Source organism: Camelus dromedarius, chromosome 6, assembly GCF_036321535.1.
Source record: "Camelus dromedarius isolate mCamDro1 chromosome 6, mCamDro1.pat, whole genome shotgun sequence".
NCBI lineage: Eukaryota > Metazoa > Chordata > Mammalia > Artiodactyla > Camelidae > Camelus > Camelus dromedarius.
Genome location: NC_087441.1, coordinates 63,494,491 through 63,522,054, shown reverse-complemented (window position 1 = coordinate 63,522,054; position 27,564 = coordinate 63,494,491). Strand labels below are relative to the sequence as shown.

At 39.1% G+C, this 27,564-nt stretch overlaps 1 protein-coding gene across 10 annotated transcripts in view; it reads right to left on the bottom strand.

Moving 5' to 3' along the window:
* The window catches only part of SNAP91 (synaptosome associated protein 91), a 128,297-nt gene that overhangs the window by 25,805 nt on the left and 74,928 nt on the right, over window positions 1-27,564 (bottom strand). For 6 of the 10 annotated variants that reach the window (XM_064486897.1, XM_064486899.1, XM_064486902.1 and 3 more), the window contains exons 13-21: window positions 27,058-27,173; window positions 17,545-17,559; window positions 17,229-17,396; window positions 11,259-11,366; window positions 10,354-10,620; window positions 10,010-10,087; window positions 9,776-9,847; window positions 9,280-9,363; window positions 7,713-7,796 (exon numbers count right to left, since the gene is read on the bottom strand). In XM_064486897.1, coding sequence (XP_064342967.1) covers window positions 7,713-7,796; window positions 9,280-9,363; window positions 9,776-9,847; window positions 10,010-10,087; window positions 10,354-10,620; window positions 11,259-11,366; window positions 17,229-17,396; window positions 17,545-17,559; window positions 27,058-27,173 — 992 coding nt within the window. The remainder of the gene's footprint in view (window positions 1-7,712; window positions 7,797-9,279; window positions 9,364-9,775; window positions 9,848-10,009; window positions 10,088-10,353; window positions 10,621-11,258; window positions 11,367-17,228; window positions 17,397-17,544; window positions 17,560-27,057; window positions 27,174-27,564) is intronic. The other 4 variants (XM_064486903.1, XM_064486900.1, XM_064486905.1 and 1 more) reach the window with 4 other exon arrangements.

Genomic DNA, 27,564 nt, shown 5'->3' with positions numbered 1-27,564 from the left:
CAGCCAGAGTGATCTTTCTGAGTGAAAAATGCCGACAAAGTTATTTCTCTAAAATCCTTCACTGGCACCCGTAACTTTTAGATTCCTGTAATGCAGATTCTGTTCTACAGCAAACAGTGCCTCTGGCTCTGGCCCCCTCCCCTCCCCATCCCTGCAAACTCGCTTGTAGCCTTGAGACATCACGGTGAGTCCGGAGCCAATTCTGGGAGGGTTTCCTTGCCTTATACTGCCACCCACTGCTGGCAGCCTCAACTCCCCTGGCCCCTCCCGCCCCACCCACCCCCGGGACCCAGGAGTTAGGCGCTCTGTCTCTGCGTCCTCAGCACCTGGTGCATCTCTCTGCCTTACTCCCATCACGCTTTATTCCCACCCCCAAAGCCCCACCCTGGGAATGACTTTCTGGTGTCAGGAACTGTGTCTTTATCTTTTCCAATAATATTCAGCAAAATGCCTAAAACATTGAATTAATGTTTATTGAATGAAGGGCACTTTTGAATATAGAAGGTGAGGAGAAATCAAAGGACTATTACTGTAAGTAACCAAACCTTAAATTAAATATTTATCTTTTGAAGTCTGGAAGTAAGTTTTTTCTCTCAGTCAACAGATAAAAACAGGGGCAGAGCTCACTTGGTATTGCTTCTGTACAAACATATGCAATCTGGGAAGGAAGTGATTTCTTAACAACACATCATATGATGTTCTAGTATCAAAAATGTCTTACTACCAGAAGTCTTTGTTATTCTCAGTTTGGGGGTGTGTGTGTGTGTGTGTGTGTGTGTGTGTGTTGTGTGTGTATGTGTATATTCCTTTCTAAGCTACCCATATCTTTTCTTCTTCACAAACTGCTTGCAAAAAACCATAGAGAATGCTTACAAAAGTCCTTAAGCTTACATTTCATAAAAACCAAGTTATAATTTTGAAAATGACTTCCATTGAAATTCTCCAGTTACTATTTTTCTAACCAGAAAGTCATGCTATCCCTGGAAATTGACAGTGACACAGGTTTAAGCTTTCCTTGTATATGTATGAAAACACTGCAATTTGGAAAACTGTTACCTATTCAAAGATGGTCTTTAAAATTCATGGTGGCTACTGTAAGTGGTTTTAGCTGTATTGAATGACAGAAGGATCATGTAACCTTCTTAAATGAAGACAAGACATTGCCTAGATCTTTAAGAACTAATATTATAAAGCAGGGATGGGCTAAATGTAACATTATTTTTTTAAATTTTTAGATTTAAACAAATTGAAGTATATTTTGATTTACAATGTTGTGTTAGTTTCTGGTGTATAGCACAGTGATTCAGCTATACATATATATATATACATATATACACACACACACATATATTACACATTTTTCCTTATTCTTTTTCATTATAGGTTACTGCAAGATACTGAATACAGTTCCCTGTGCTATCCCATAGGATCTGGTTGTTTATCTATTTTATTTTTTATAGTAGTGTGTATCTGCTAATCCCAAACTCCTAATTTATCCCTCCCCTGCTAGATGTAATTATTTGAGGATATAACCATTTTGGTTTTAGGGAGATTGGTGGCTGTTAATGTTGACTTTTGAGAAACATCCCACGCCTCAAGCTGGAATATGACTGGTTAATTTAGGCAATTATTGGAGGGTGTGGTTCTCTTTGTTACAGGTGAACGTGGAAACAACTGTATTTGACTCTCAGTTTCTTAAAATGTGGCCAAGAAGAGACAATTTACTCTCAAATCACAGCATTTTAGCGCTGGAAAGGGCCTCTGATTCAATCCCATCTTTCCACAGCTAGAAAAGATGCAAAGAGAAGTGAACACACCTGTTCACAATTCAGCAGCAGAAAAAGAAAAACGTATGCATTTACCGGGGCTCATCTGCTCAGTGCCATGGAGGGTCATGAGCAGACCGTTTCCATGGGTGAAGGAATAACACCATTCAATGAAAAAAGTTGCTACCTTTAAGAAAGTGAAGGTAGAGTGAAAATTGGCATAAAGCCCACCAGGTGTCAGGCACTGTTCTATGCATTTTTTTAAGGTTGAATCCTCTGAACCACATAATTGCCAGTATTTGACCATTTTGGTCCTACAGAAACAATTTTATATCACTCAGCCTAAAACAGATACTAGCTCATTTAAGCCCCACGACAACTTAACGAAGTTTTACAGGTGAGGATACGGAAGCCAGAGAGGTTAAAGAATTTTGCCCAAGGCCAAACAGCAGGTGCAGAGCCAGATTTCCACAAAGGAGTCTTCCAGAGCCTTGGCTCTCTACCACGATACTACATGGCCTCCTTCCCACAGCCAGGAGCAACACCAGAACTGTCCCCTTCTGAGAGGCTTACAAACTGTGCAGAGATCTGGAGAGATGGTGGCCTTCTGTTAATACTCAGTTCTTACAAAACAGGTGCCCTCACAAACCTAGACTAACTTAAAAGCTCTAAAGTGACATAAAACAACCAACTGATTATGTTCAAGGAACAAAACCTGTTGCTATACTCTAAATGAATCCGTGAGCTACCCAGGAAAATCACAGGCATTAGCAGGGAGTCTGGGGAACTCCTCCTGCTGAGTGAAAACTTTTTGAGCCCAAGAATAGAGGAAAGCAACGGGAGAACCCTAACCATGAATCTTTCTACATGGTTCTACGTTATACTAAGACAAGCATTCTGTGGGACTGAAAATAAAGTAATAATCACGAGGCTTCCGGATGTCCTGCAGGCATGTCTGAACTTCCCACAACTGAATCACCAATAACTGAATCACCAGCTATCTTCAGGTCCTCACCCATCTTCAGACACACTGCCTTGGGTCACAGGTGATTAGTCCTATGAATGGAACCTTCTCAACCCTGCACACTTAGTGAAGTTCTATTAATACAGACACGTCAAAACCCACAGTCATAGTAGTTTTGTAGACTTACATAACACATTGTATCACTTGGGTCAAGAGAGTGCATTTTAAAAACTATTGGCAGATAAACACCCTCCCGCCCATACTCCTCCACACTCATCTGCTCCATTACGTTAAAGATGCCGCCATTTCCATTATTCTCAGTGGTACAGTCAGTTATTCATTCCATTTACTAAGATCAATCTGAGATAGTCAACATTTCTAGGAATAATTGCCTGAGAGCCCGCGGCCTACACTTTCCAGTTTCCAACCCCCATGGAGGATGAAGAATTGGTCCTCAATAGATCTTCCCATTTAGTGGCCACCGTTAGTTATTAATCCCACACTGAAAATGTTTATATTTTAAATGAGTTCAAGGACATCTGTGGCTCTGCTAAGAAACCATCTGTGTCATGTGGTTAACAGAGAATGTAAAATTATGAAAGGCCTCAGAAGGCAGGCCCATAGTCTCCCCTGTTTATGGAATTAAAGACAAGAAGAGACACATTCCTACAGTAGTACAGATTATGGTACTGCTGCCCCAGAACTGTGTCTCTCATGGAAGAACATGGTTTTCCTGTTTGCTGTCAACCTCAGAAGTGAGGCATATCCTTCAGCAAACCTAACCTCCCTCAATAATCCATTTTTTACACTGCCAGCCAGGCATCTGTCTGTATCTTCCAAACACCTGTATTTTCAGCTGGTACATCACGGGAAGAGTGTGACAGCGTTATTCCTCCCCGGGTGAAATCGTATTTCCTTTTATTTGTTATAAACTTGACTCTCAAGTTCCCCGCCAGACTCATCTCAGATATGGGTAATACTGCATCCCACCAGTAATCTCAATGACTTGAAGAGAGTTATTCTCTCATTCTGTCCTCACTGGCCACGACGGTTGCCTTTTCGAGAACTTTCTCTAGTTTCCCCACACTGGGTGCACCGAACAGAACCTGAAATTTTAACTCAAGGGGTAGAAGGTGACTAAGATGATATTTCATGTAGTTTTATTCTGGGACTGGTATTATGTGACAGTTCCAGACATAAATTTGAATAAAGGTGGATAACCAGTTTTTATGAGAGATAGACTCATTTTTAAGAGAGTATCCATTTAGTCTCCATTTTTTTAGCTTTAAATTACAAACCTATTTCTGACAGAGTTTTCTCCCCAATTTTGAGATGATTCTTAATTTTTAGTTTAAAATCTCTCAAAATCATTTAAAATATTTAATTATTCTACATCTTATTACATTTCCCTTGTTATTTACATGTAAGTTCATGCCTTCAAAAAATCTAACTTTAACCAGGAGGGTGGGAAGAGTCCCCAGTCCACCAACCATCATTACTTTCGGACAGTCTAAACTTCTCATTGCTATGTTGGTGTATTATTTTTCCATTTTCATTCTTTTACAACAGTCTTATTACTAAAAGTAAGAATCTAGAGACTCACAAAAAGCAACTTTCTCTCCCTCTTTCTTTTTTTTTTAATTCAAATGCCTACTTTGAATCTGATCATACTTGTGGACTTCCTTATTATCTATGATTAGGCTCATTTATCTTTTAAAAGAATGTTCCTATTTATTCCAATGGCCTGCACACTTAGACACACACACAACTATAACCCAAGTGTTAAGCTTCACTGCAAATTACCATAACACAGTGCCCCAAGTACTTGTTCCACTATTGATATTCATCAAATAAAAATATCTAGGCGATGTGAAAACTCAGAAATAGCCACTATCAACTAGATTACACACATAAATGTGATTGTGATTTTATACTGTCTGTATTAGCAGTTTTTTTGTTTCTTTGTTTTTTGGTTAGGATAGTCACTTCTAGTTCATAAGATAGAATTATATTAACAGTCTGTGATATTCTACAGTGAAAACATGGCTTCTTGCTGTTTTGTTACTTGAACAAGCACGACAAATGTTTTTCTACAAGCAAAACAGAGGGAAGCATGAAAAACGGGCCCAAATAATCAAGACCTAGAGAAATCGGAAGTAATTTAAAATTTCTTTTATCAGGATATATGATGAAAATAGTTGGCCTCATGTCAAGTAAATCAGACAGATAAGTACAAATTAAATTACAAGAAACATAGTTTGGAACACACATTAGACATTAAACCCCATTTAGACCTACTGACATTAAAATTTAATTTCCTTAAATAGGAAAAAATAAAGATGACAATGTATACAAAAGTACTTTTCCCATCACTGAACAGTCACAAGAAGATGCAGTGGGAAAGGGGGAAAGGGCGCTGTCAATACAACCTGTGCAAATGGCACTCTCACTTTCAGCACCAATCACTTCCTCTTTTCTGCCTCATTTTACTAAGATTTCAGGATGGACAACACAACCGAGTAAATCTAATCTCACTTTTGGTGACGGGACCTGACTTGCACCTTCTGTGCACTTCCCCTGCTGGACTCATCTGGGTACCAAGCTGTGCACTGAGGAGATCGTTCAGCTACCTGCTCTTAGCCTCCTAGGCAGTAGGTGACAGAACCCTTCCTGCCTGCTCCCGGTGTATTTTAGATCCATCTCATCTCCCAGGATCCAATCTCTCAGCTCTGATGTCACTGATATCCTGGGAGTGGAAGGGAAAGTGCATTTTCCTATAGGCTCTGACTAGCCTCTCTGCTCCCATTTCTAGTTGTCATTGGCTCTTCTGGAAACACAGTGTATCAGGTTCTAGTCCTGGAGACACAGAGAGGCCAAACGGAGTGGGGACCCTGGGGAAGACAATGTGGCTTTGCAGCACTGGCTCTTGTCAACAGTGACTAACCACTTTGCCAGGCTCCTATCTGGAGGCTTTAAACCCCTCTCTGGGGTCTGTGGCAGGGGAAGGGGCTACCCAGAGAGAAAGAAAGGTGACTTAGAATTCTGCAAAAAGCCAGAACATTTGCTTTTGTGTGCCATCTCAACCTTAATGATAACTTCAAAGCAAATGGTTTATAACCAGCAATCTCATTTTAAAATTGACAAGGTTATTTCCCCCAAGTTGGCAATTTCTGTGGTCTGTTAAAATCCTATTGCTGAACTTTGAAAATGTGAATTAAGTTTACTGGTTTGGTAAGGGCTTGAAAGTTACTGTGACTGATTTGAAGCTGTTATGAAGACTGCCCCGGCCAGGAGAAACTAGGCAAGGTGGTATTTTTGCCCCCAAGTAACCAGCTGCGGTTTCTGTTAAGTGCACTGCCTCTGATATTTGCAGCTTCCAAAGTCCACAGTGACATCACAGTGGAACAGTGGCTCTTCGTCATTCAGGAAAGCACCAGCTGGCAATCACTGGTATGACATGGATTCAGCAAACAAGAGTGTCACGTTTAACCAGGGTAGTCTGGAGAGAAGGGGAAAGACACAAAAGAAATGCCATTGTCCCTGGGAAAGATTGCTAAACAACCAGTCTGAATGACCGGCGGAAGGACAGGGTAACAGCTGGGCTGTGACCACCCCCTCCAGACTCTGGAGGGATGATGAGACCTAGTGTCAGACTTCCAACAACTCTGAAAGCTGATGAGGGTCCTTGAATGAGATCACTAGTTATCGTGAATCCAAGAATCCAAGCTCCTTAGTCTGCTGTCCCTGGTGTCAGGGTTGTTCATGACATTAAGAAATGAGAACCAGTTACTAACCCTATCCAGGGCTACATGGCTCGCAAGGAATTTCAGCTGAGAGACCCTGGATGCGGTGACTTCCCTGTGCTGATGTGAACCACACTCTCGTGAGCCCCTTGCCAACCTTAGGACAAAATGCATCCCTTGTGGTGACTGGGAAGGGACATCGGAAGCTGCATCTGAGTGCCTGATGCCTCTGTGGTGCTCTTCTGTACTTCCTGTTACGTTCCCTTCTAAGTAAAGTCAAAGCACGGGAAACCAGCAGTGTCTGGTGAGTTTGACTGATAACCTGATCCTGAAACTCACTACTGGGGTCTGGCCACTGGCAAATGCTTTGCCTGCAAAAATAATAATTTCTATGTCTGGCTGTCATTAAGCGCACTTGCCTTGCTCCCAAGGGAAACTGGGAGTTGGCTTTTCCTATCTTTTGAGTCCTTGAAATGTTTCCTTTTGTTCTATTTATCCCATCCCAGCCATAAGCAGTTAATCTGAGGCATCCTGTGCCAATCTAGTTCACGCTATGGCCCTGTCGAACTGGGATCGCTCCCGGGGTTTTCAGATGGAAAAATGATCAGATGGTTAAAACAGAGGCATACGTAGCAGCAGCTTCAGCCCAGTGGTGGAAGTCTACAACAGTTTCTCCCAGAGTGATTCACACATTACAGAACCAACCATAAAAAGATACCATCATGGTGTCTTTCCCTATAAATTCCTTTAAAAAAAAACAGATGGGCATAGATAATACAAGGTAAGAATTACTATGTAAACCTATTACCTATAAACAAAAAGGAATGTGCTAACAAAGTAAGGCATGTTAAGAGCATCCAAGAAGCCACAGCAATGGCTTGTGTACAACTGTGATTTTCCTTTTTTTTGGGGGGGGGGGTGCGGGAGGTAATTAAGTTTATATATTTATTTATTTACTTAATGGAGGTACTGGGGATTGAACTCAGGACCTCATGCATGCTAAACATGCCCTCTACCAACTGAGCTATACCCTTCCCCAACTGTGATTTTAATTTCATAAAATCCTGGGAAATAATCAACCTTCTGGGATACAAAGGTCTTCTTTTTCAATTTCATGCCTCCAAAGAGAAAGAAAACATGCACCTTAAAATTTATACAGTATTTGAACTTCATAAAAATATATCCAAACGTAAACTTTCATAAAACACTATGTTAATTTAATTTAATGTAATTAATTACCAGCTAGTAGGTCTGCCGATGCTGACGAGCTAGAAGCAGCCTGAGGTGCAGGTTGGGGTTCAGAAGCACCACTTCCAAATGCATCTACCCATTATCCATTATGCAGCGAAAAAGTAGAAGAGTGTAAACAGTAAGTACAGCAAGTCAGGTGAGGGTTTTGCAGAGAAATGCACAGACATGACACTCTGTGGGGTGAACTCATCTCTTGTGGATGTGTGAAATGACTGAGTGAACTGAACGATGCTCTGACCAGTTTATTTCCCCCCTCCAAAAAGAATTCTAGAATATTTAAGAATTAACACTTCTTTGAAAGAGTAAGAAAATTCTTTTCTTGAAATTTAAATACAGATTTATTTGAATCAGTTAAAAAAGTTTATACAACAAAATGTTCAAATAGTGTCAGTGCTGTTGAGTTCTGAATATTTTTGTGAATGTAAAGTATATTGCATTAAACACTTAAAATTCCAAATTTTAGGAGAAAAATGATCTTTACTATAAAGATATTCTAATGGATTCTATCTATGAAAATTCTCTTTTTTTTTTTTTAAGAGTAAAACTTTGGGACTAAACCCTGTAATAGATCAAAACAGGATCAAATTTAAACACATTTTGCCAAAGGTAATAGAAAAGAATCCCCACACTCAGAACTCTACTCAACTTAAAAAAAAATTAACCCCCAGCTTAATTTGAGCAGCAGCAGCCTTGACTTGTACCTATATATCAAAGCTGAGTGGTTGTTTGCACTCTGAATGCCCGAGGCTGTGACATCTCTGAACCCCTGGTTCACCCATTGTGGCTCCAGCCATGATGCTTCGATGTCCAGGTGGTACCCTGTGTGGGTTTAAGTTGCTAAAGATGGTATTTTAGCCCACAGCATACACACAGATGGCTATTCATGAAGAAATCTCTTCAAACCTGTACTTTCCCCTCTAAATCTACTGCTAATAGAAGACCTTGAATGTCTCATCCAAATGAGCAGTTCAAGAGTTAACTCAGCACATCTGCCTGTCTTCAGATAACACACAGAAAAAGGCAAATGCATTTAAATCAGTGAAACCTCTGGAAGGATTTAGAAACATTAAACTCAACATAAATAAACCCTATAGAATAACGTATGACATCAAGAGCTTTCCGTTTTGACAGGCTTATTTGTTTTCAACTCTGAATTACCTATGTTTATGCTGCTTTTAAGAACTTAAAAACACTGATTTAGCCAACAGATCAGGGTCCCCTGCAGGAAGTGAAAAAAGAATAGCAAAAGGCAATTCCAACCAGTGGATTCTACATTAAGAAGAACAAAAAGTAAAAACACAAGGACTTCAAATGAAAAAATGATCTGGTTTTGTCAGGACATGCACTAAAAATTATGATGAACTGAGAAGGATGAAGATGATGACAAAGAAATGGAAAAGATCTTAAAAATGTAAGTTTAGATTTAAAAGATGGAAATAACTTCATATGGTCAAAAGAAAAAAATAATACAATAGAATGAAACAGAAAATCCAAAAACTATTCAGAGGGAAAAAAAAAAAGATTCTGTGAGTGTTGAAGGAGGAGAGATACGCACCCCCAAAAAGGTCTATCACACCTGAAGAATCCACCTTTGCTGGAGAGGCAGTGGTTGCAGGAGACGGTGCTACAAATGCATCCACTACAGCAAAGCACAGAACAGGAAAAATCGCATGTCACCCACAGGATAATGGAACCACAAGCCTTGACAAACTTGAGATTCTTGAGATTCAATGTTTAACAGCAGACAATCTTAACAATTAAGGGAAAGCCAACAGATTTTAAAATACATGCTTTCCAGAAGGAAATACAATTTGACTTCTTGAGGCCAGAGGTTTTAGTGTGAAAAAGTTGTCTCCTTTCAACCAGCAGTAGATTTGAAACAGTAAGCCTCATCAGTTAGTGATGGACCAAAAATGAGATTTTTTTAAAAAAAAAAATGCATTCTGAGTTTAAAAGAACTCGGGAGGAACCGCACTGTTTTCGTATCCACCTCTGCACACAGAACCCCCACAAGACATCTCGGAAGACGTGACCTTGACAAAAGCACTCACCAGATAAGAGGTCAGCGGTGAGAGAGCTCTCAGGCACGGGAGAGGCCCCTTGTGGTGGAGAGGAGAAAGCATCTTCCGAAAGTGAAACAAACCAAAACCAAGCAGAGGTGAGTAGAAAGCTGAAATCAAAGTCACAAATCTAACAAAGGCATTATTATCACAGGCGAGCACAAAGAGCCCAAGGGTGAAAACATCTAGGCAAACTACAGTAAAGGAAGGGTGGCTCCAGTTTACCTGTCCCAAACAGGTCTATGCTAGGCGCAGCATCCGGCTTGGGCGCCGCGGTGACTTCGGGAGCGGCCTCAAAGAGATCTAAGACCAAGAACACACATGCCTTTACTCAGCTTGACTCGCCTGCCTGAGACGGCCTCACTTTCCAGTTCTGCGTTCGCAGTTTGGAGGATTCTGAAACTGCAAGCGGCAAATGGTTTCTGGAGAACCATTTAGTTACACAGGATCCTTGCAGTCATCCTTGGGTATGCGGGATATCGCAAGGACCAGAATTCACTCCACCAGATGGAAAGAGTTCAACAACATCAACAACAACAACAACAACAACAACAACAACAAGAAATTACCACCAAAGATATCTAGAGCAGGAGGAGCGGTGGTGGTGGTGGCGGCAGAGGTGGTGGCAGTGGCGGTGGCGGCGGCGGTGGTGGCAGCGGTAGTGGCAGCAGCGGCAGCTGCGACGGTAGGAGCAGGAGAAGGAGCGGTGGCGGGAATCGGAGGGGCTGTGCTAGCTGTAGGGGTAACTACAGGAACACTGGTCTCAGGTGGCTTCATTGCAAAGAGGTCCAGCTCGGGTGCAGCCTCTGCGCTACCTTCAGATGGGGCAAAGGGGTCTTTTGGAAAGGAAAGCGGAGACACACAGCATCAGTCAGGAAACAGACAAGAGAGAGGCATCATAACTATAGGTGGGAGGCACCTGACACAGCCATTCACACGCTAGCTAGGCGTTAGGCTGCTTGGACTGAACTACTATCTCAGGAGCAGTGGGCAATGACTAGGATGCTTTTCCAAAGAGAAAAGAAATTTTAGTAGGGACCATGAGTTAAGAGACTGAAACACTCCGAAGAACTGTCCGACTGGCCTAGGGTCTGGGATCAGAGACCATTCTTCAAATCCTTACTTAATCTGGTCCATCTGGTAGCTTTGTAAATTCATTAAAACATCCCTATAGTTTTGAACTCAGTGTTGCAGAAGAGTGCCATCTAGCATTAGAGGAAAGGGGAAGAAAAAACATTAAGAGAGCATACTTGCACTGACAAAAATTGTCAATCCTGAGAAATTGTCAATTTTGATAAGTATGCCCTTCATTTTCTTAATGTTTTAAGTGCCAGCATTATTTATTTGGTTATGATGAATGATACTTTATACTTCAGAGAAAGTAAAATTCGAAACACAGCGTGGCCACGTCTAACTACGGGAGTTTCACGTGAGGACAGGACAACGACAGACGGGCTCGGGGCTTGAAACCCACCATTTCCTGAACATGCATCAAGCGCCGCTGCTACAGGGGTTGGGGGAGCTGGTGCGGCGGCCCCTTCGGATGCTGCAGGGGCCTCCCCAGGAGAAGCTGCAAAGGCATCTTGGGTGCAGGTTTTACAACAACAGAAATGAAAGGAATAAAAAGAGAAGAAAATATAGTAAAAGAACCAAGTTAAATTGCGAAGAAAGCTCCCTTATACAACATGAATTTCTGAAAATGCATTTGTGTGGCCCATGCACTGTTGGCGGTCCCCAATGACGCTTGGCGCCCCTAATGTTGGCTACATGCAAGTCGTACAGTGTTGCTCCTGCGGAGGCCCATTGCCATCTAAAAAGTAACAAGATTCTCATTGTATAAGGGCTCTGAGAAGCATGTTTCATGTATCATTAGAAATTAATGGATGTGAAAATTAAAACACAAAAATAATTTTATTATGTAACTTAAGACATTAATCTTTAATGTCCAGATAACATTTAGACACTGTGTTACTATGATGTCTCTGACTAGTGGTTTCTAGAAAACATGATCAACGCCAATCAAATTAAATATACGGCGATAATGCAAACAATTCTAGCATAAATGCTCTTTCACAGTCTACTACAGGCAAAATTACACTGGTAACATGAGAAGTATATTAAATATTCATAAAAGTTAAGTGTTCCTTATCCTTGAAAAACATTTTCGGACACAACCAAGGATTTGCTTGTTTTAAAGAAAGAAAATTAGGAGATGACACCATAATACCTTTATGTCAACTTAAATTTATTGTTTTTTTCAAATACTGTATTGCTCCAATTATGTGGAAAATGATGTATTTTCAACAGATTAAAAGTATAGTTGCATGTTTTTAAGACTACAGGTGTATAACTATTTACAGTAGATTATAATAACATATAGTAAGATCCATTAATATACAGGCAGCCCCAGTTTATAAATGTCCAATCTATAAATAGCCGATGTGTACAAATAATTTCTAACGTTTCTGCCAGCATACCAGATTAATTATGGTAAAAATTGCTGGAGTTTTCAAAGAGACTCTTTAGCTCCAAAGTACAAAAGGAATGAAGCCATTCTAAGTATGACCTGCTTACAAGAAACCCCTGGAAAGTAGGGACCAACACCCACTCAGAACCTGCCACTTACCTGCAAGACTTCCCATCTGCAATATCTACCAGTGTTCCTTAGAACACTCTTCCTCTAGCCATTAAAAAGAATTTGCCAAACATGCTTGGGTAATGTGACACAGTCTATCGCGTTTCTCGGAGGTTTACATGGTATATTAGGCTGCAGGAAGTCCTACGGTCAAGACACTTGTTTCTCACTTTAACCAAGCATGTTCCAAACTGATCTGAGTATGAGATACACTATGGTAACAACGTCCTGAAGACCAGCATTAACAATCATGAAATATGAGAGAATCACTTGGGCTAAAAAGTCCTTTACAAAAACAGAGATGTCCCTAGAAGGTACAATGGGTCATTCAGTTATTCATATGTTACAGACTGACTTGACTGGACTGCTTCCCTTAGCTACACTGAGGGAATTTATGTTCTGAGTAGGGTTCCATCAGGGGAGAGGTCAAATAATAATAATGAAATAGGAAAAACACAGGGGACAGAGACCTACCTCCCCAGATGCCACGTTAAGGATACTATCCCAGAGAACCTGGAGCAACATGAAAGCACTAAGCACAAGAAAAGTCTAAGAGGAGGCTGGGAGGGCTGAAAATATTTTGCCACAAGTCAGGTCTGTTTTCTTTTTATTCCTATAAAATCTGGAAATGAGGCTCAGAATATTGGAAATTGTAGGAACAGTAACAGCCATCACTATTTAGTATTAAGATGCCAGTCACTGTGCAAGTATTTTATTTGTATTATTAAATTTCATTCCTACAACTCTTGTGAGGTAGGTTTCATCATCTTCACTTTGTAGGTAAGAGAATGGAAACTTGCCAGGTCTGAGGACTTGACCAAAGCCCAGCAAACGATGGAGATTCAGGATTTGGCTGTAAGTCATTCGACTCAGGTTTGTGTGTCTAACCACTCTGCTGTTATGAACTGAGCCACATACTATGCTGCTGCCTCCTTGTAGGGTGGAATAAGTACCAGTCATGTCAGTGCTAGAGTTCAAACGAATATTCATGGGCTCGCCTCTTTAATGACCACTTCTGGGTAAGTCAGTGAAACCCGTATTTGTAGTTCTATCCTCAGGAGAGGTGGTATTTTTCTCTCCCTCCTGTCAGCAAGTCATCTCCTTTGAATACGTCTCTTGTTCCTCAAAACTAAACATTACTAACTTAACTCATCTACTCCTGCTAAAACCTCTCAAACACAGGGGCACCCACTGCTCCAGCCATTGCCTGTTAAAGTCTTCCCAGCCCAGGAGATGAAGACCTGAATGAGAGAGACTGTGGATGGTCCCAGCCCCAGCCGCTGTCTGCCTGCAGCCACGAAAGGGACCCCCAGAGAGAACTGTCCAGCTGAGCCCAGAGGGCCCCCCGCACTGTGAGAGATATTAACAATTCTGATGTCGTTAAAAACAAAACAACAAAAGTTCTTAGCTACCCAGCCTTCTCTCGTTATTGATGCAGTATTATCATCCCAGTATTGAAAACTAAAGCTATCTCCAACCTAGTTCTCTTCCCCGTGTTACTCATCTGAAGTTCATGTCCACATTCTGCCGAAGACCAACCAGTGCTATGTCCTGGAAATGCCTGTTCCTGCGCTTCTGCAGTTACGGACTCAGTCCAGGGCCTCCCCAGTAAAGCAGTCTCTCTCTGACACTGCAGGGGACTAGCCTTCTCTCCCTTCCGGCAAGCCTAGAAGGATTTTCTAACCTTTTATCATGTGACTATCTTTGTAAAAAGGTCCTTTTGCTGTTGTCTCCCCCAGCCTGCACTGCTCTCCCTGCCTCCTCCAGGCATGTAAGCCATCTTTAAATCACATACTGGGCACAAAGGTTTCAATCATTCTCAACAGCCCAAGAGTCACCATTCCAAGCTCATCTTCTTCCCCAAAGGTTCTAGATGATAAGACACTTACATGAAATCTAGTTCTAAGTGCTTGTATTTAAGTATTGGTTTCAGGGAAGGTTGATTGATTTAGTTTGTTAACTTGTGCAAATGAAGTCAAGCTTACGAGGCAAGTTCTCTGGTTTTCCAGCCACTTGGTTCTGTGCTCACAACCTCCCGTCCTCATCGCATGGACTGCTGATTGAAAAATCAGCACGGCTGATTGAAAGGGTACGCTGGTGAATGTGCAGAGGAATTAGCAGCAACTCAGCATTATACTGCTTAGAAAAATACTGTGCTGTTACAAACTAATGTGCTGTTGTCAGCAAAGTTTACCTAAATGAAAAATAATGCCTTTAAGGATTTTGTGTTTTATCTTTATGGATATCTGTTAAGTTTTACTGAACTTTTTAAGCACAACTAGCCTTGCAGTCCTGTTCTACATGACCACAAAAGGCAGATTTTATTTCCTAGAAGTTCCCTTTCAAAAATAAAGCATTTAGTAAATAAAATGCTTCTTAAAAAATACCTTTAAATGACTTATACTGAAATGACTACATTATGTGGGTATTGATAGGAATATTTTAAAGTAACAGATATTTCCTCTTTTTCAAATTTGGAATGAAAGTATGAGATGAAACTATATAGAAAATTTTAATGTTTTAATATTTCATATTCATGAAATTAAACAGCCATTTTTCAGAAATTAAAATTCATTAACCTTATTTCTAAAGCAATATACTTAATACTGCTGTGCTAGCTACATAAAACCTCAAAAGGGCATATTTTAAAGTCATATAAACAAAATAACTGGTGCTCTTAGTATTCAAAAGTTCTACCACTTGCCTATTGTAGAGATACAAAAAAATTTTTAAATAGCCACACAACATGGCCAAAGAAATTTTAGTTTAAGTTTTTATTTAAAATCCTACCTCTAAATGATTCCTTATAAATCCATAAAGAGCATGGAAGAAATTAGGGAATATCACTGAAAACTACAAAACCAACAGTGACACATAGATTTCTGAACATAAAGGCTAGACATTTTAAAGCTGTTAGAGGCCAGGAGATAGTTGACAAAGCTATACAGATTAATAAAAATAATGATGAGATTTGGGGATGTTCTCATCTTTACTCAGCCTCCAGCCAGATGACTGGAAAGGATGTTGGTGAAATGAAAGGAGAGCCCCCATTCTTTGGCATGAAGTTATATGATTTTCTGCAGCCCTGATCTTTTAAATTTGTATTTCAGAGTAGAAAGAACGACATCATGAAAGTATTTCCAAACGTATGGATTCTTCTGCTTGATGAATGTGGTCAAAGCAGTAACACAAAATAGCATAATGGCACAAAGAATATTTCAGAGAAATATCTTAGGCCCATGAGAAAAGCAAGATGGAACTGGTTAATTTCACAGGGGGGATTAATTCTTAATATGGACTGAAAAACAAAAATCTAAATAGCTAAAGATATAGAAATGTTTAAATAAAAAAATCCGTATTTTTCTTTAATTTTTCTGGTGACATAAACCTATAAGAAACCATCCACCCACAAGACCAATGACGGGGGAGGGAGGAGGGGGTGAAGAAGGTGATTTTATAAATTTAAGCTAAAACTAATTTTTGGTCTCAAAAGTTATAGAGGCAAAGCTGGAAAACTGACTTTATCTAGTGGATGACTCTTTATAATAAATTATTCAAGAGTCTGCAGAGCCCTTCCAACACATTTTTTAAAAACAGATTTTTTTCCTGTAATAGAATGGCAGTGCCTCAAGGCAGCAGCAAAGTCCCTGCGTGAAGCAGAGGTAACCATGCTGTGTCTAGCTGAGTATTCCTTGCCTCAGACAACACGGGCAAGCCTCAAGGACTGGGGCATGGCTTGGAGCACAGTGGCACATGACAGTGTGTGTACGTGTATGTTCCCAGGGAAATACACTAACTCCACCAAAGCCTGCCAAATCTCTCCTGCCCCTGCCTCGCCCTTCATCTGCTTCCTCCAATTTCTTTACCATATTCTCAAAGTGCCCTGGGAAAGATGTTATACTGTCATGAAGAAACACAAAACTATGATGACTATAACACTATTTGATGTATGCATTTGATATGAGCACTTCTCCAGGTCTGGACATTAGCACCACTCAGACGGGAAGATGTAAATAAACTCGTTTCAGATGGTTCATCAGGTCCACAAATATATTGGCAAAGTTTAGGGTATTTGACTCAGGCTCAAAGCTGTAAGTCAACTCTGTGTCAGAATATATATTTGGATGGAAAAAATCTTTATTTTTAGACCATCATTTCAGAGACTGATCTAAACCTGTTTTCAATCAGCATTGCAAGTGCTGACTCAAATAACTTCTCAAGGTTCCAAAGCCAAAGATGATCCCAGTTTTCGCTCGGACAGAATAAGCTTAAAGTTACAAAAACGTGCATAGCCCTAAACTCTCTTCAGAGACCTCTATATATGAACTACCTTTAACTAATTTTTTTATCCTAAATCTTAAGAAATAACTTAGGCCAAGATTTCCCCTTCAATATTCCCCAAATATTTTTTCCTCTCAGCTAGTTCGAACTGGGAAAAAAAAAATCCAAAAAGCCAATTCTACAGATGATAGAAGGATCTGGTACCACTCTTAAATAGACATTGCAGGGCTGGAGCACACATGTGACAAGAGTTCTAGTAGCAACTTAAATCCTAACTTTGCAAAAGACAGAAAATCAAAGAGGTCCAAAAGCATTGCGACCTCTACTGTGAAATCACTAAAATTAAATGAATATGAAATGAAGTTGACAAACTGAGTGAAGATAAATACATCAGAATAAACATTTAAAAAGTACCTAAACATGCTGACATGCTGTTATATAATGTAAAACATTTTGAATGCCCTAACTCTAGGGTAACTTTCGCAATCCTGGGAGGAGCATGAAAGAACAGTGATGTGGCTAACTAACCTCCAAAGAGATCCACTTCGGCAGTGACGGCAGTGACAGTGGTAGTAGTGGAGGCAGAAGCCGCAGCAGTCACGATTTCAGCAGCTGTAGTAGGAGGAGTGGGCTCTGGTGCAAAGGGATCTGAAATCTGTGCTTCAGAGGGAGCGGAGGACAGCGCAGCCAGAGAGTCTACGTTGCACCATAGACAGAGAATAAATGGAGGAGAAGGAAAGGAAAGGACAAAAGATATACGAGGCTCCAGACAATCAATGAAAGGACAGTTATTATGATATGGAAATCTCTCAAAACAGAGGTTTAAAAATAAAGCTTTACTCACCCTCTCCCAAAAGGTCTGTCGACATCCACATGTCAGCATAGGAAGAGATAAGAGATAAAGCTGAAACATCCAACCCCACCAATGTCCGAGCAGGGGGAGGCACTAAGTGAAGGAACTTGAGCTTTATGTACCTTTCTGGACCATGTGCAATTAAAAAATAAATGTATTACCTATTATAATCATGGAATTTTGAGCTGGAAGGGACCTGAGGGATCCTCTTGCTCAAACTTCCAATTTCACAGGTGGAAAAACAGAACAAGCGAGGTCAGGAGACTTACCTTAAGTTAGGTCTAAACAACCTTAACAAATTCGATTTATTTCTTATCAGATTTACCATTTCATCTGCTTTGGTTGACTTCATTTTATTGTAACTGTCAATTCTGAAGAAACTGTAGTTAACTGACCATTATTCATCATCTTTATTTGATATGCCACTTCAGTGCAGAATTCCAGAGCATGGATAGAGGCTTTATAATAGCTGTAGTTTGACTGTAGAATATACTATACTGAACACAAGTTTAGGGGTTAGAGGAAAGAAACTCTAACCTAAACTGTTTTCTTCCTCATAAGTTTTCCATTACCAGATGTTTTTCATTATGAGAGAATTATTTTTATTGAGAATTATTTTTAAGAAGAATGTGAGATTATGTAGCATCAAAACTTTTCAGCCTTCCTGAGGTCAGCATTCCATTCGGTTCAGGTTAGGGTTAGGGTTAGGGTTTAGACTTTCTTAGTGTTCAACAATGGGATTACAGTAGGCATCCTAAAAGCCTAGGAGGAGCTATTCCTAACCATAGTAAGACTTTAGGTTAAACATTTAGAGTGTCCAATGGCATTCTTCTACTCTCATTCATATGACACATCTCAGGCATCACATTCAAATTCATGAATGTTACCGGAAATCTACCTTACTTGTGAAGAAACTGTCAAAACTCATTAGGGAGCTATTTTTTTTTCAGAGCCTTAGAAGCAATATGAGAACTCAGTAAACCAAAAGTTCTAGAAGACATTTAAAAGATTGAGAAACATAAATTTGACATTAAACATAGGTACTTCAGATATAAAGACACAAAGACTGAAAGTGAGGGGATAGAAAAAGGTATTCTATGTAAATGGAAATGAAAAGCCAGGGTAGCAATAGTTGTGTAAGACAAAATAGACTTTAAAACAAAGACCACTACAAGAGACAAAGAAAGACATTATATAATGATCAAGGGATCAATTCATGAAGGAGATATAACAATTGTAAATATATATGTACCCAACACAGGAGCACCTAAATACATACAGCAAATATTAACAGACACACAGACAGAAACACACTAATAGTAGGAGACTTTAACACCCTACTCACAACAATGGACAGATCATCCAGACAGAAGATCAGTAAGGAGATACTGGCCTTAAACTACACATTAGATCAGATGGACTTTATATATAACATTCTTTATAAATATATACATACACATACACACACATAAACATTCCATCCAAAAGCAGCAGAATATACATTCTTTTCAAGAGCAAATGGAATTCTGTAGGAAAGTTCATATGCTAGGCAACAAAACAAGTCTCAGTAAATTTAAAAGACTGAAATCATATCAAGCATTCTTTTCCAACCACAATGCTGAGACTAGAAATCAACTACAAGAAAAAAATTGCAAAAACACACAGATGGAGGCTAAACAATATGTTACTAAACAACAAATGAATCACTGAAGAAATCAAAGAGGAAATAAAACAAAAATCTGGAGACAAATGAAAATGAAAGTACAGCAACCCAAAATCTATGGGCAGTAGCGAAACAATTCTAAGAGGGAAGTTTAGATACAAGCCTATCTCATGAAACTAGAAAAATCTCAAATACAACCTAACCTTACACTTAAAAGAACCACAAAAAGAAGAACAAAAAGCCAAAAGTCAGAAGAATCTGTAGGCTGTGTTCATATACATTCATGTGTACACACGTACACACAGTCTTAAAGATTTATGGAAACTCTGAAATTCACAGTCCTATAATGAAAATTATCATGACTTAAATGTAAGCCATTTCTATCTAGATATACATACATATTATGAAAAGAATACCACAATCAAACTAATTAACACATCCATCATCTCACACAGTTACTATCTTTACTATATCTTTTGTGGTGGGAATACGTAAAATTCACTACCTTAGCAAATTTCAAGTATATAATACAGTATTTTTAACTATAGTAACCATACTGTAGATCTCCAGATCTTATTCATCTTACAACTGACTATTTGTACTCTTTGATCAATGTCTTCCCATCCCATGCCCTGCCCTCCACCACTCATCACCACCTAGCACCCTTCTACTTTCTGCTTCTATGAGTTTGACTTTTTTAGATTCCACATACAAGTGAGATCACACATATTTGTCTTTTGTGTCTGGCTTATTCACCTAGCATAAGGTCCTCCACGTTCATCCATGTCATCACAAACAGGAGGATTTCCTTTTTTAGGGCTGAATAATACTCCACTGAATATATACAACACATTTTTCTTATCCTTTTGTCTGTTGACAGACATTTAGATTATTTTTATACAGTGGGTGTTGTGAATAATGCTGCAATGAACATGGGAGTACAGATATCCATCCATCCAAAAGTATGATTGGTGAGTCATGTGGTAATTAACCTCCATTATGTTTTCCATAATGGCTGTACCAATTTACATCCCCACCAACAGTGTATAATGGGTCCCTTTTCTCTACATCTTCACCAAACACTTGTTATCTGTTGTCTTGTTGATAACAGTCATCCTAACAAGTGTGGGGTGACATCTCTTTGTGGTTTTGATTTGTGTTTTCCTGATGATTAGTGATACTGAACACATTTTCATATACCTGTTGGACACCTGCATACCTTCTTTGAAAAATGTCCATTTAAGTCTTTTGTCTATTTTTAAATCAAGTTATTTGGGGTTTCCTTTGTTACTGAATTGTTTGCATCCCCTGTATATTTTAGATATTGATCTCTTATTAGACATATGGTTTGGTTTGCAAACACTTTTCCCCATTCTACAGGTTGCATTTTCATTTTGTTGATTGTTCCCTTTGCTGTGTGTAAGTTTTTTAGTTTGATGCAGTCCCACTTGCTTATTTTTGCTTTTGTTGCCTGTGATTCTGGTGTCAAATCCAAAAAAATCATTGCTAAGATCAAGCTCTGGGATTTTTTTCCCCTATGTTTTCTTCTAGAAGTTTTATGGTTTCAAGTCTTTTATTTAAGTCTTGAATCCACTTGAGTTAATTTTTGTGTATGATGTAAGTTAAGGCTTCAATTTCATTCTTTTGCATGTAGATGTTTCCTCAAAACGTTTGTTTTCCCAATACCATTTATTGAAGAGACTATCTTTTCCTTGTTATGTATTCTTGGTATCCTCGTCAAACGTTAGCTGACTGAAAATACTTAGGTTTATTTCTGGGCTCTCTATTCTGTTCTGTTGGTTGAGGTGTCTGTTTTGAAGCCAGTCCCATACTGTTTTGATTATTATAGCTTTGTAATATAGGTTGATTTCAGGAAGTTTGATGCCTCCAGCCTTGTTTGTCTTTCTCAAGACTGTTTTGACTATCTGGGGTCTTTTGTGGTCTGTGTGAATGATAGAATTTTTTTCTATTTATAAGAAAATGTCTTTGCAAGTTTTCAGGGGATTGCAATGAATCTGTAGATCATTTTGAGTAGTATAGCCATTTTAACAATATTAATTCTTCTAATATATGAACACAGGATATTGCTCCATTTATTTTTGTCTTCAGTTTCTTTAATCAATGTCTTATAGTTTCCAGTGTACAGGTCTTTCACCTCCTTGGTTAGATTTATTCCTAACTATTTTACCCTTTACAATGCTATTGTAAATGAGATTTGTTTTTCATATAGCTTGCTACTAGTGTATCAAAATGCAAGTGATTTTTTCATGCGATTGTGTCTCCTGCAACTATAATGTATTCATTTATCAGTTCTAACATTATTTTCGTGGCGTTAGGATTTCCACATATAAAACTGTCATCTGCAGAGACAAGTTTCTTTCTTTCCTATTTGAATGTATTTTATTTCTCTTTCTTGAGTAACTGCTCTGGCTTAGACTTCCAGCACTTTAATGAACAGAAGTGGAGAGAATGAGCATCCTTGTTTTGTTTCTAACCTTAGAGGAAAAGGTTACAGATTTTCAGCATTAAGTATGATGTTGGCTGTGGCCTTTTCATATGTAGCTTTTATTATGTTGAGACATTCCTTCTATATCTAATTTGTTGGGCGTTTTTATCATGAAAGGATGGCGAATTTTGTTAAATGCTTTTTCTGAATGTATGATATGATTTTTATCCTTCATCCTGTAATGTGGTGTGTATCATTTGCATATATCGAACCATCCTTGCATTCCAGGGATAAATGTCATTTGATAATGCAGTATGACCCTTTTAATGTGCTGTTGAATTCAGTTTGCTTATATTTTGTTGAGGATTTTTGCAGCTATGTTCATCAGGGATATTGTCCTATAATTTTTTTTTTCTTGTAGTGTCCTCATCTGGCTTTGGTATGAGGGTAAAACTAGCCTCAAAATTAAGTCTGGACGTGTTCCCTCCTTTCCAATTTTGTGGAAGAGTTTGAATAGAACTGGCATTAAGATTTCTTTAAATGTTTGGTAGAATTCACCCGGGAAGCTATCTGTTCACGGGTTTTTCTCTGTTAGGAGGTTTTTTATTACTACTTCAATTTCCTTATTCATTATGGGTCTGTTCAGATTTTCTATTTCTTCTTGATTCTATCTTGGTCAGTTTGTATGCTTTCAGAAATGTATCCATTTCTTCCAGGTTATCCAATTATGGTATATAATTGTTAACAGTAGTCTCTTATGATCCTTTGTATTTTTATGGTATCAGCTATAATGTTTCCTCTTTCACTTACAGCTTTATTTTTGAGTCATTGCTCTTTTCTCTTGGTTAGCCTAGCTAAAGATAATTTTATCTTTTTGAAAAACCAATTCTTAGGTCTGTTGATCTTTTCTATTGTTTTTCTAGTGTCTATTTCATTTATTTCTGTTCTAACATTTATTACTTCCTTCCTTCTGTTAACTTAGGGCTAAGTTTGTTCTTCATCTAGTTCCCTGAGATGTAAAGCTAGACTGTTTGAGAACTTTATTTTTCTTAATATAGGCATTTATTGCTATAAACTCTCTCAGAATTGCTTCTGCAATTTTGGTGTGTTGTGCTTCCATTTTCCTTTGTCTCAAGATTCTTTTAAATTTCTTTTTGATTTCTTCTTTCACCCACTAGTTGGACATAAGTATGTTGTTTAATCTCCACATATTTATGAATTTTCAAATTTTCCTTCTGTTACTGACTTATAGTTTCATACCACTGAGGTCAGAAATGGTATCTGACATGACTTCAGTCTTCTTTCAGAAATTTTTAGCATTCCCAACATACGATCTATCCTGGAGAATGTTCTATGTGTCCTTCAGGAGACTGTTTATTCTGCTGTGTTAGATGAAATGTTCTTTATATGCCTGTTTGGTCCATTTAGGGTAATGTATTATTCAGTTTGGCTATTTCCTTATTGATTTTCTGTTTGGATGATCATTCTACTGTTGAAAGTGGCATAATGAAGTCCTCTACTATTATTGTATGGCTGTCTATTTCTCTCAGTTTTGTTAATATTTGCTATAAATATCTAGGTGTTCTGAATTGTGGTGTATATATACTTATAATTGCTGTATCCTCTTGAATTCATTTTTAAAATCATTATATAATGACTTTGTCTCTTATGATAGATTTTGACTGAAAATCTTTTCCCATCCCGTCATTTTGCCTATGTGTGTCCTTAAAAGTTAAAATGAGTCTCTTGAAGGCACCATATTGTCAGATCTTGTTTTTTATGTTTGTTTTTTTTCCAATATCCTTCGAACTACTCTGTCATTTGATTGGAGAATTTAATCCATTTATAGTTAAAGTAATTATTAATAGGTAAGGGCTCACTGCTGTCATTTTGTTACTGTTTTATGATCATTTTGTAGTTCCTTTCTTCCTCTCTTGCTGTCTTCCTTTTTGACTTTCTGGTTTCCCTTAGTGGTATGCTTTGATTCCTTTCTCTTTATATTTAATAACTACTAGAGGTTTTTTGTGTTTACCATGGGGGCTTACATAGACATCTTATAGCTGTAAGACATTTTATAGCTGTAACAGTTTATTTTAAGCTGATAACAACTTAACTTCAACAACATACAAAGAGTGTAGACATTTTACTTTTCCCTACCTTCTGGGTTTTATGTTTTGATGTCACAATTTACATCTTTTTATACTGTGTATGTAATAACAAATTACTGTAGCTTTAGCTATTTTAAATTTTTTAACTTTCATGCCAGAGTTAAAGGTGATTTATCTACCACCATTACAGTGTTAAGAGTATTCTGAATTTGACTATATATTTACCTTTACCAGTAAGTTTTATACAGTTGACCCTTGAACAACATGGGGGTTAGGGGTGTCAACCTTTCATGCAGTGAAAAATCCACCTATAACTTTACAGTCAGCCCTCTATATCCACAGTTCTGCATTTGTGGATTCAACTAACTGTGGATCATTTAGTACCGCATTACTTAGTGAAAAAAAATCCATATATAAGTGGACTCAAGCAGTTCAAACTTGCATTGTTCAAGAGTTATGCTTTCATATGTTTTCATGTAGTTACTTAGTATCCTTTTCTTTTAACTTGAAGAAATCCCTTTAGTATTTTGTCTAAGGTAGGTCTAGTGGTGATGATTTCCCTCAGCTTTTGTTTGTTGGATAGTGTCTTTATTGCTCCTTCACTTCTGAAGGACAACTTTGCCAGGTACAGTACTCTTGGTTGGCACTTTTTTTTTCCTTTCATTCTTTGAATATATCATCCCACTTCCTCCTGGTCTGCAAGGTTTCTACTGACAAATGTAGGATAGCCTTATCAGGATTTCCTTGAATTGCTTTTCTCTTGCTGTTCTCAAAATTTTCTCTTTGTCTTTGACTTCTGACAATTTGATTATATACTGTGTCTCAAGTAATATTCTTTGGATTTACCTTCCTTGGAGACTTTTAAACTTCATGAATTTAAAAATCCATATCCTTACCATAATTTAGGATGTTTCCAGTCATTATTTCTTTAAATAAGCTTTCTGCTCTTTTTCTTTTTCTTCATCTTCTGGAACTCCTATAATGCATATATTCATTCACTTGATGACATCCCATAGGTCCTGTATGCTTCAATTTTTTTTTTCCTTTTTGTTCCTCTAATTAGCTATTTTCTAATGATCTATCTTTCAGTTTGTTATTTCTTTATCCTGTCTGGTCATGTCTTCCTTTGACGCTCCCTATTAAGTTTTTCTTTTCAGTTCAATCATTGTATTCTGAAGCTCCAGGAGTTCTGTTTTGTTCTTTTTTGATGGGTTTTACTTTTTCATTACATTTCTCTTTTTGTTCATGTATAGTTTTCTTGATTTCATTTTGTTGATTATTTGTGTTCTCTTGTATCTCACTGAGCTTCTTTAAGATGATTATTTTGAATTCTTTCTCAGGCAATGTTTAGATCTCCATTTCTTTGGGGTAAGTTATTAGAGCTTTATTAGTTTCCTTTGGCAGTGTCCCGAGGAAGTGTCCCAGTGTCATGTTTGTTTGCCTGACTCTTTGTATTCTGTGTAGCCTCGTGTTGGTGTATGTGAATTTGAAAGAGTAAACACCTCTTCCTGGTTCTGAGGACTTGTTTTGGCAGGTAAAGACCTTATCCTGTCAGGTCCATGGGCTGATGATTCTGTCTCTGAGGCTGGAGTTGAGTGGGGTTGGAGCTGTGTCACGTAGCTGCTGCTGGGTCTGCTGGAGTATCCATGTCGGTGGGCCTGTTACCAGGGCCTTGGGTGGATGTGGATCCTATCCTGGGTGGATAGGACTGCTTTCAGGACCTTGGTCAGCAGGGCTAGAGCTGGGATAAGAGTTCACTTCAGGGTCTTCAGTTGGGTCCATAGATGGTGGGCTTGTTATCAGGTGTGTGTTTGGGTATAGCTCCTGCTGGGTCTATTGAGTCAGAGGGCTGCTTTCAGGTCCATGGTTGAGGCCAAGGTCTGCAGGTCTGCCCCTAGGGGCATGGATGGGTGTCTCTCCCAAATGCTCCCTGGGTGGGCGGGACTGCTCCCTGACTGGGGCTGGGAGGGGCTGGAGACTAGTCACAAGGCTGCTTCAGGATCTGAGGCTGGACTAAGATCACTGGACCTGCCTCTGGGGGCACAGACAGGTGTCTCCTGGTGCATTCCTGCGCAGGCAGGACTGCTTCTGAACCATGACTGAAAGAGGCTGGAGCTGGGTCACAGGCAGTTTCAGGGTCCACAGCTGAGACCAAGGTCAGCAGGCCTGTTACCCAAGGCATGTGTGTGTGCGGCTCCTCCCCAGTCCCTTGGCAGATGTTGCTCATGGCAGGGTCACAGCAAAACAGGACTGCAGTGAGTCCACAGGGGAATGGCAGTGTTTTCAGGTCTGTAGCCAGGACCAAGGTTGGTGAGCCTCCTACCTGGGCATAGACCTGCCTTCTCAAGTCAAGCCTTTAGGTCCTGGGCTCCACTTGGGCTTTGCAACCTCCTACCTGTTCCCAGAACTCCCACAAAAGCACTTTTATCTGTGGATGGCTGCCAATGGTTGGTGCGGCAGGGAGGTGTGATGGGATACCTCCTATTCCACTGTCTTGCTTATGTCATTTTCTCGGTTGTGTGGTTTCTATAGCTGTATGAGCCATTTTCAAACTTAAAAAAAATCTTATTTTGATAGTCTGATGTAGTAGGGTAAAAGACTTAAAAACAACTCTGTGCAGTTCTGAGAATTAACCAGTAATCAACTTAATTTTTATATTGCTATGAAATATTGGTATTTTAATCAAACACATACAAAAGCTTAATTGTTTTCCAAAATCCCCATGAATAAAATGGGAATCAAGCACTTAGGTGTGATTCCTCTTAATCAGTTTAGTATGGATCTTTCTCAGCAAACGAGAATCTATCCCAGATTTCAACTGCATGAAGCCAAATACAATGTGAATAATGACAATTCAGGTCTAAAGGAATCCGTGAAGGAGACCACATACAAGCAAATCAGATTTTCGAAATGCTGCCTTGGAGTAACCGCATAAGTTCATGGGAACACCCAACCTTCTACAGCCTAAATTTCTAGAGAGCAATTACTAAAAATAATCAGAATTTTAGACTAGCAAAGAAAAATACTGCCATGGTTCCAACTTTTAAAATTAAAAAATTTATGATTCCTTCACTATTTAAACCAGACTATGAGTACTTTTTCTGTCTCTGTCTCTCTCTCTCTCTCTCTCTCAATATGTATTTCAATCAGTAGACGCCATTCTTGGCATTTGCTCTCTGAATGAGTTTCCAGCACCATTTCGGATAATCAGTAGGTAAGCCTAACAATTACAGCCTGAATAAAAACAACTAAATAGAAAAATGGCATGGCCACCTGGTGTCACTCACCTCCCCACGCAGTGGCACCTCCTGAAGGTGGTGGTGGTGCTGGTGCCGCGGCTGCGGCCGCCCCTCCGGAGAAGTCTGGCTGGAGGTCCAGGAGATCACTAGATGGTTTAGAAGTGCTGAACGGGAAACATAATTTTGAAGTCAGCTTTTGAAATTTTATAATGTGAAGATGCTTTTTTAAATACGGAAAACGTCACAGGTTTTGGGTATTTTAAATCCAATAAGAGAATAATATTTTGGGAAGTACAGCAGTATGGCATATGTTCTTCTATACCAGGAGCTGGCAGACTGCGTTTGCCAAGGGCCAGATGCTAGTAAGTATTTTACGCTTGTGGGCTAGACAGTCTCTGTCACTCCTTGACTCTGCCAATGCAGCATGAAAGATATAGGTGACATATGAGACAATATGTAAACAAATGAATATGCCACTGTTCCAGAGATTTATTTACAAAAACAGATGGTGGGCTAGATTTGATCTATGGGCCATAGTTGGCCAACTTTTGCTCC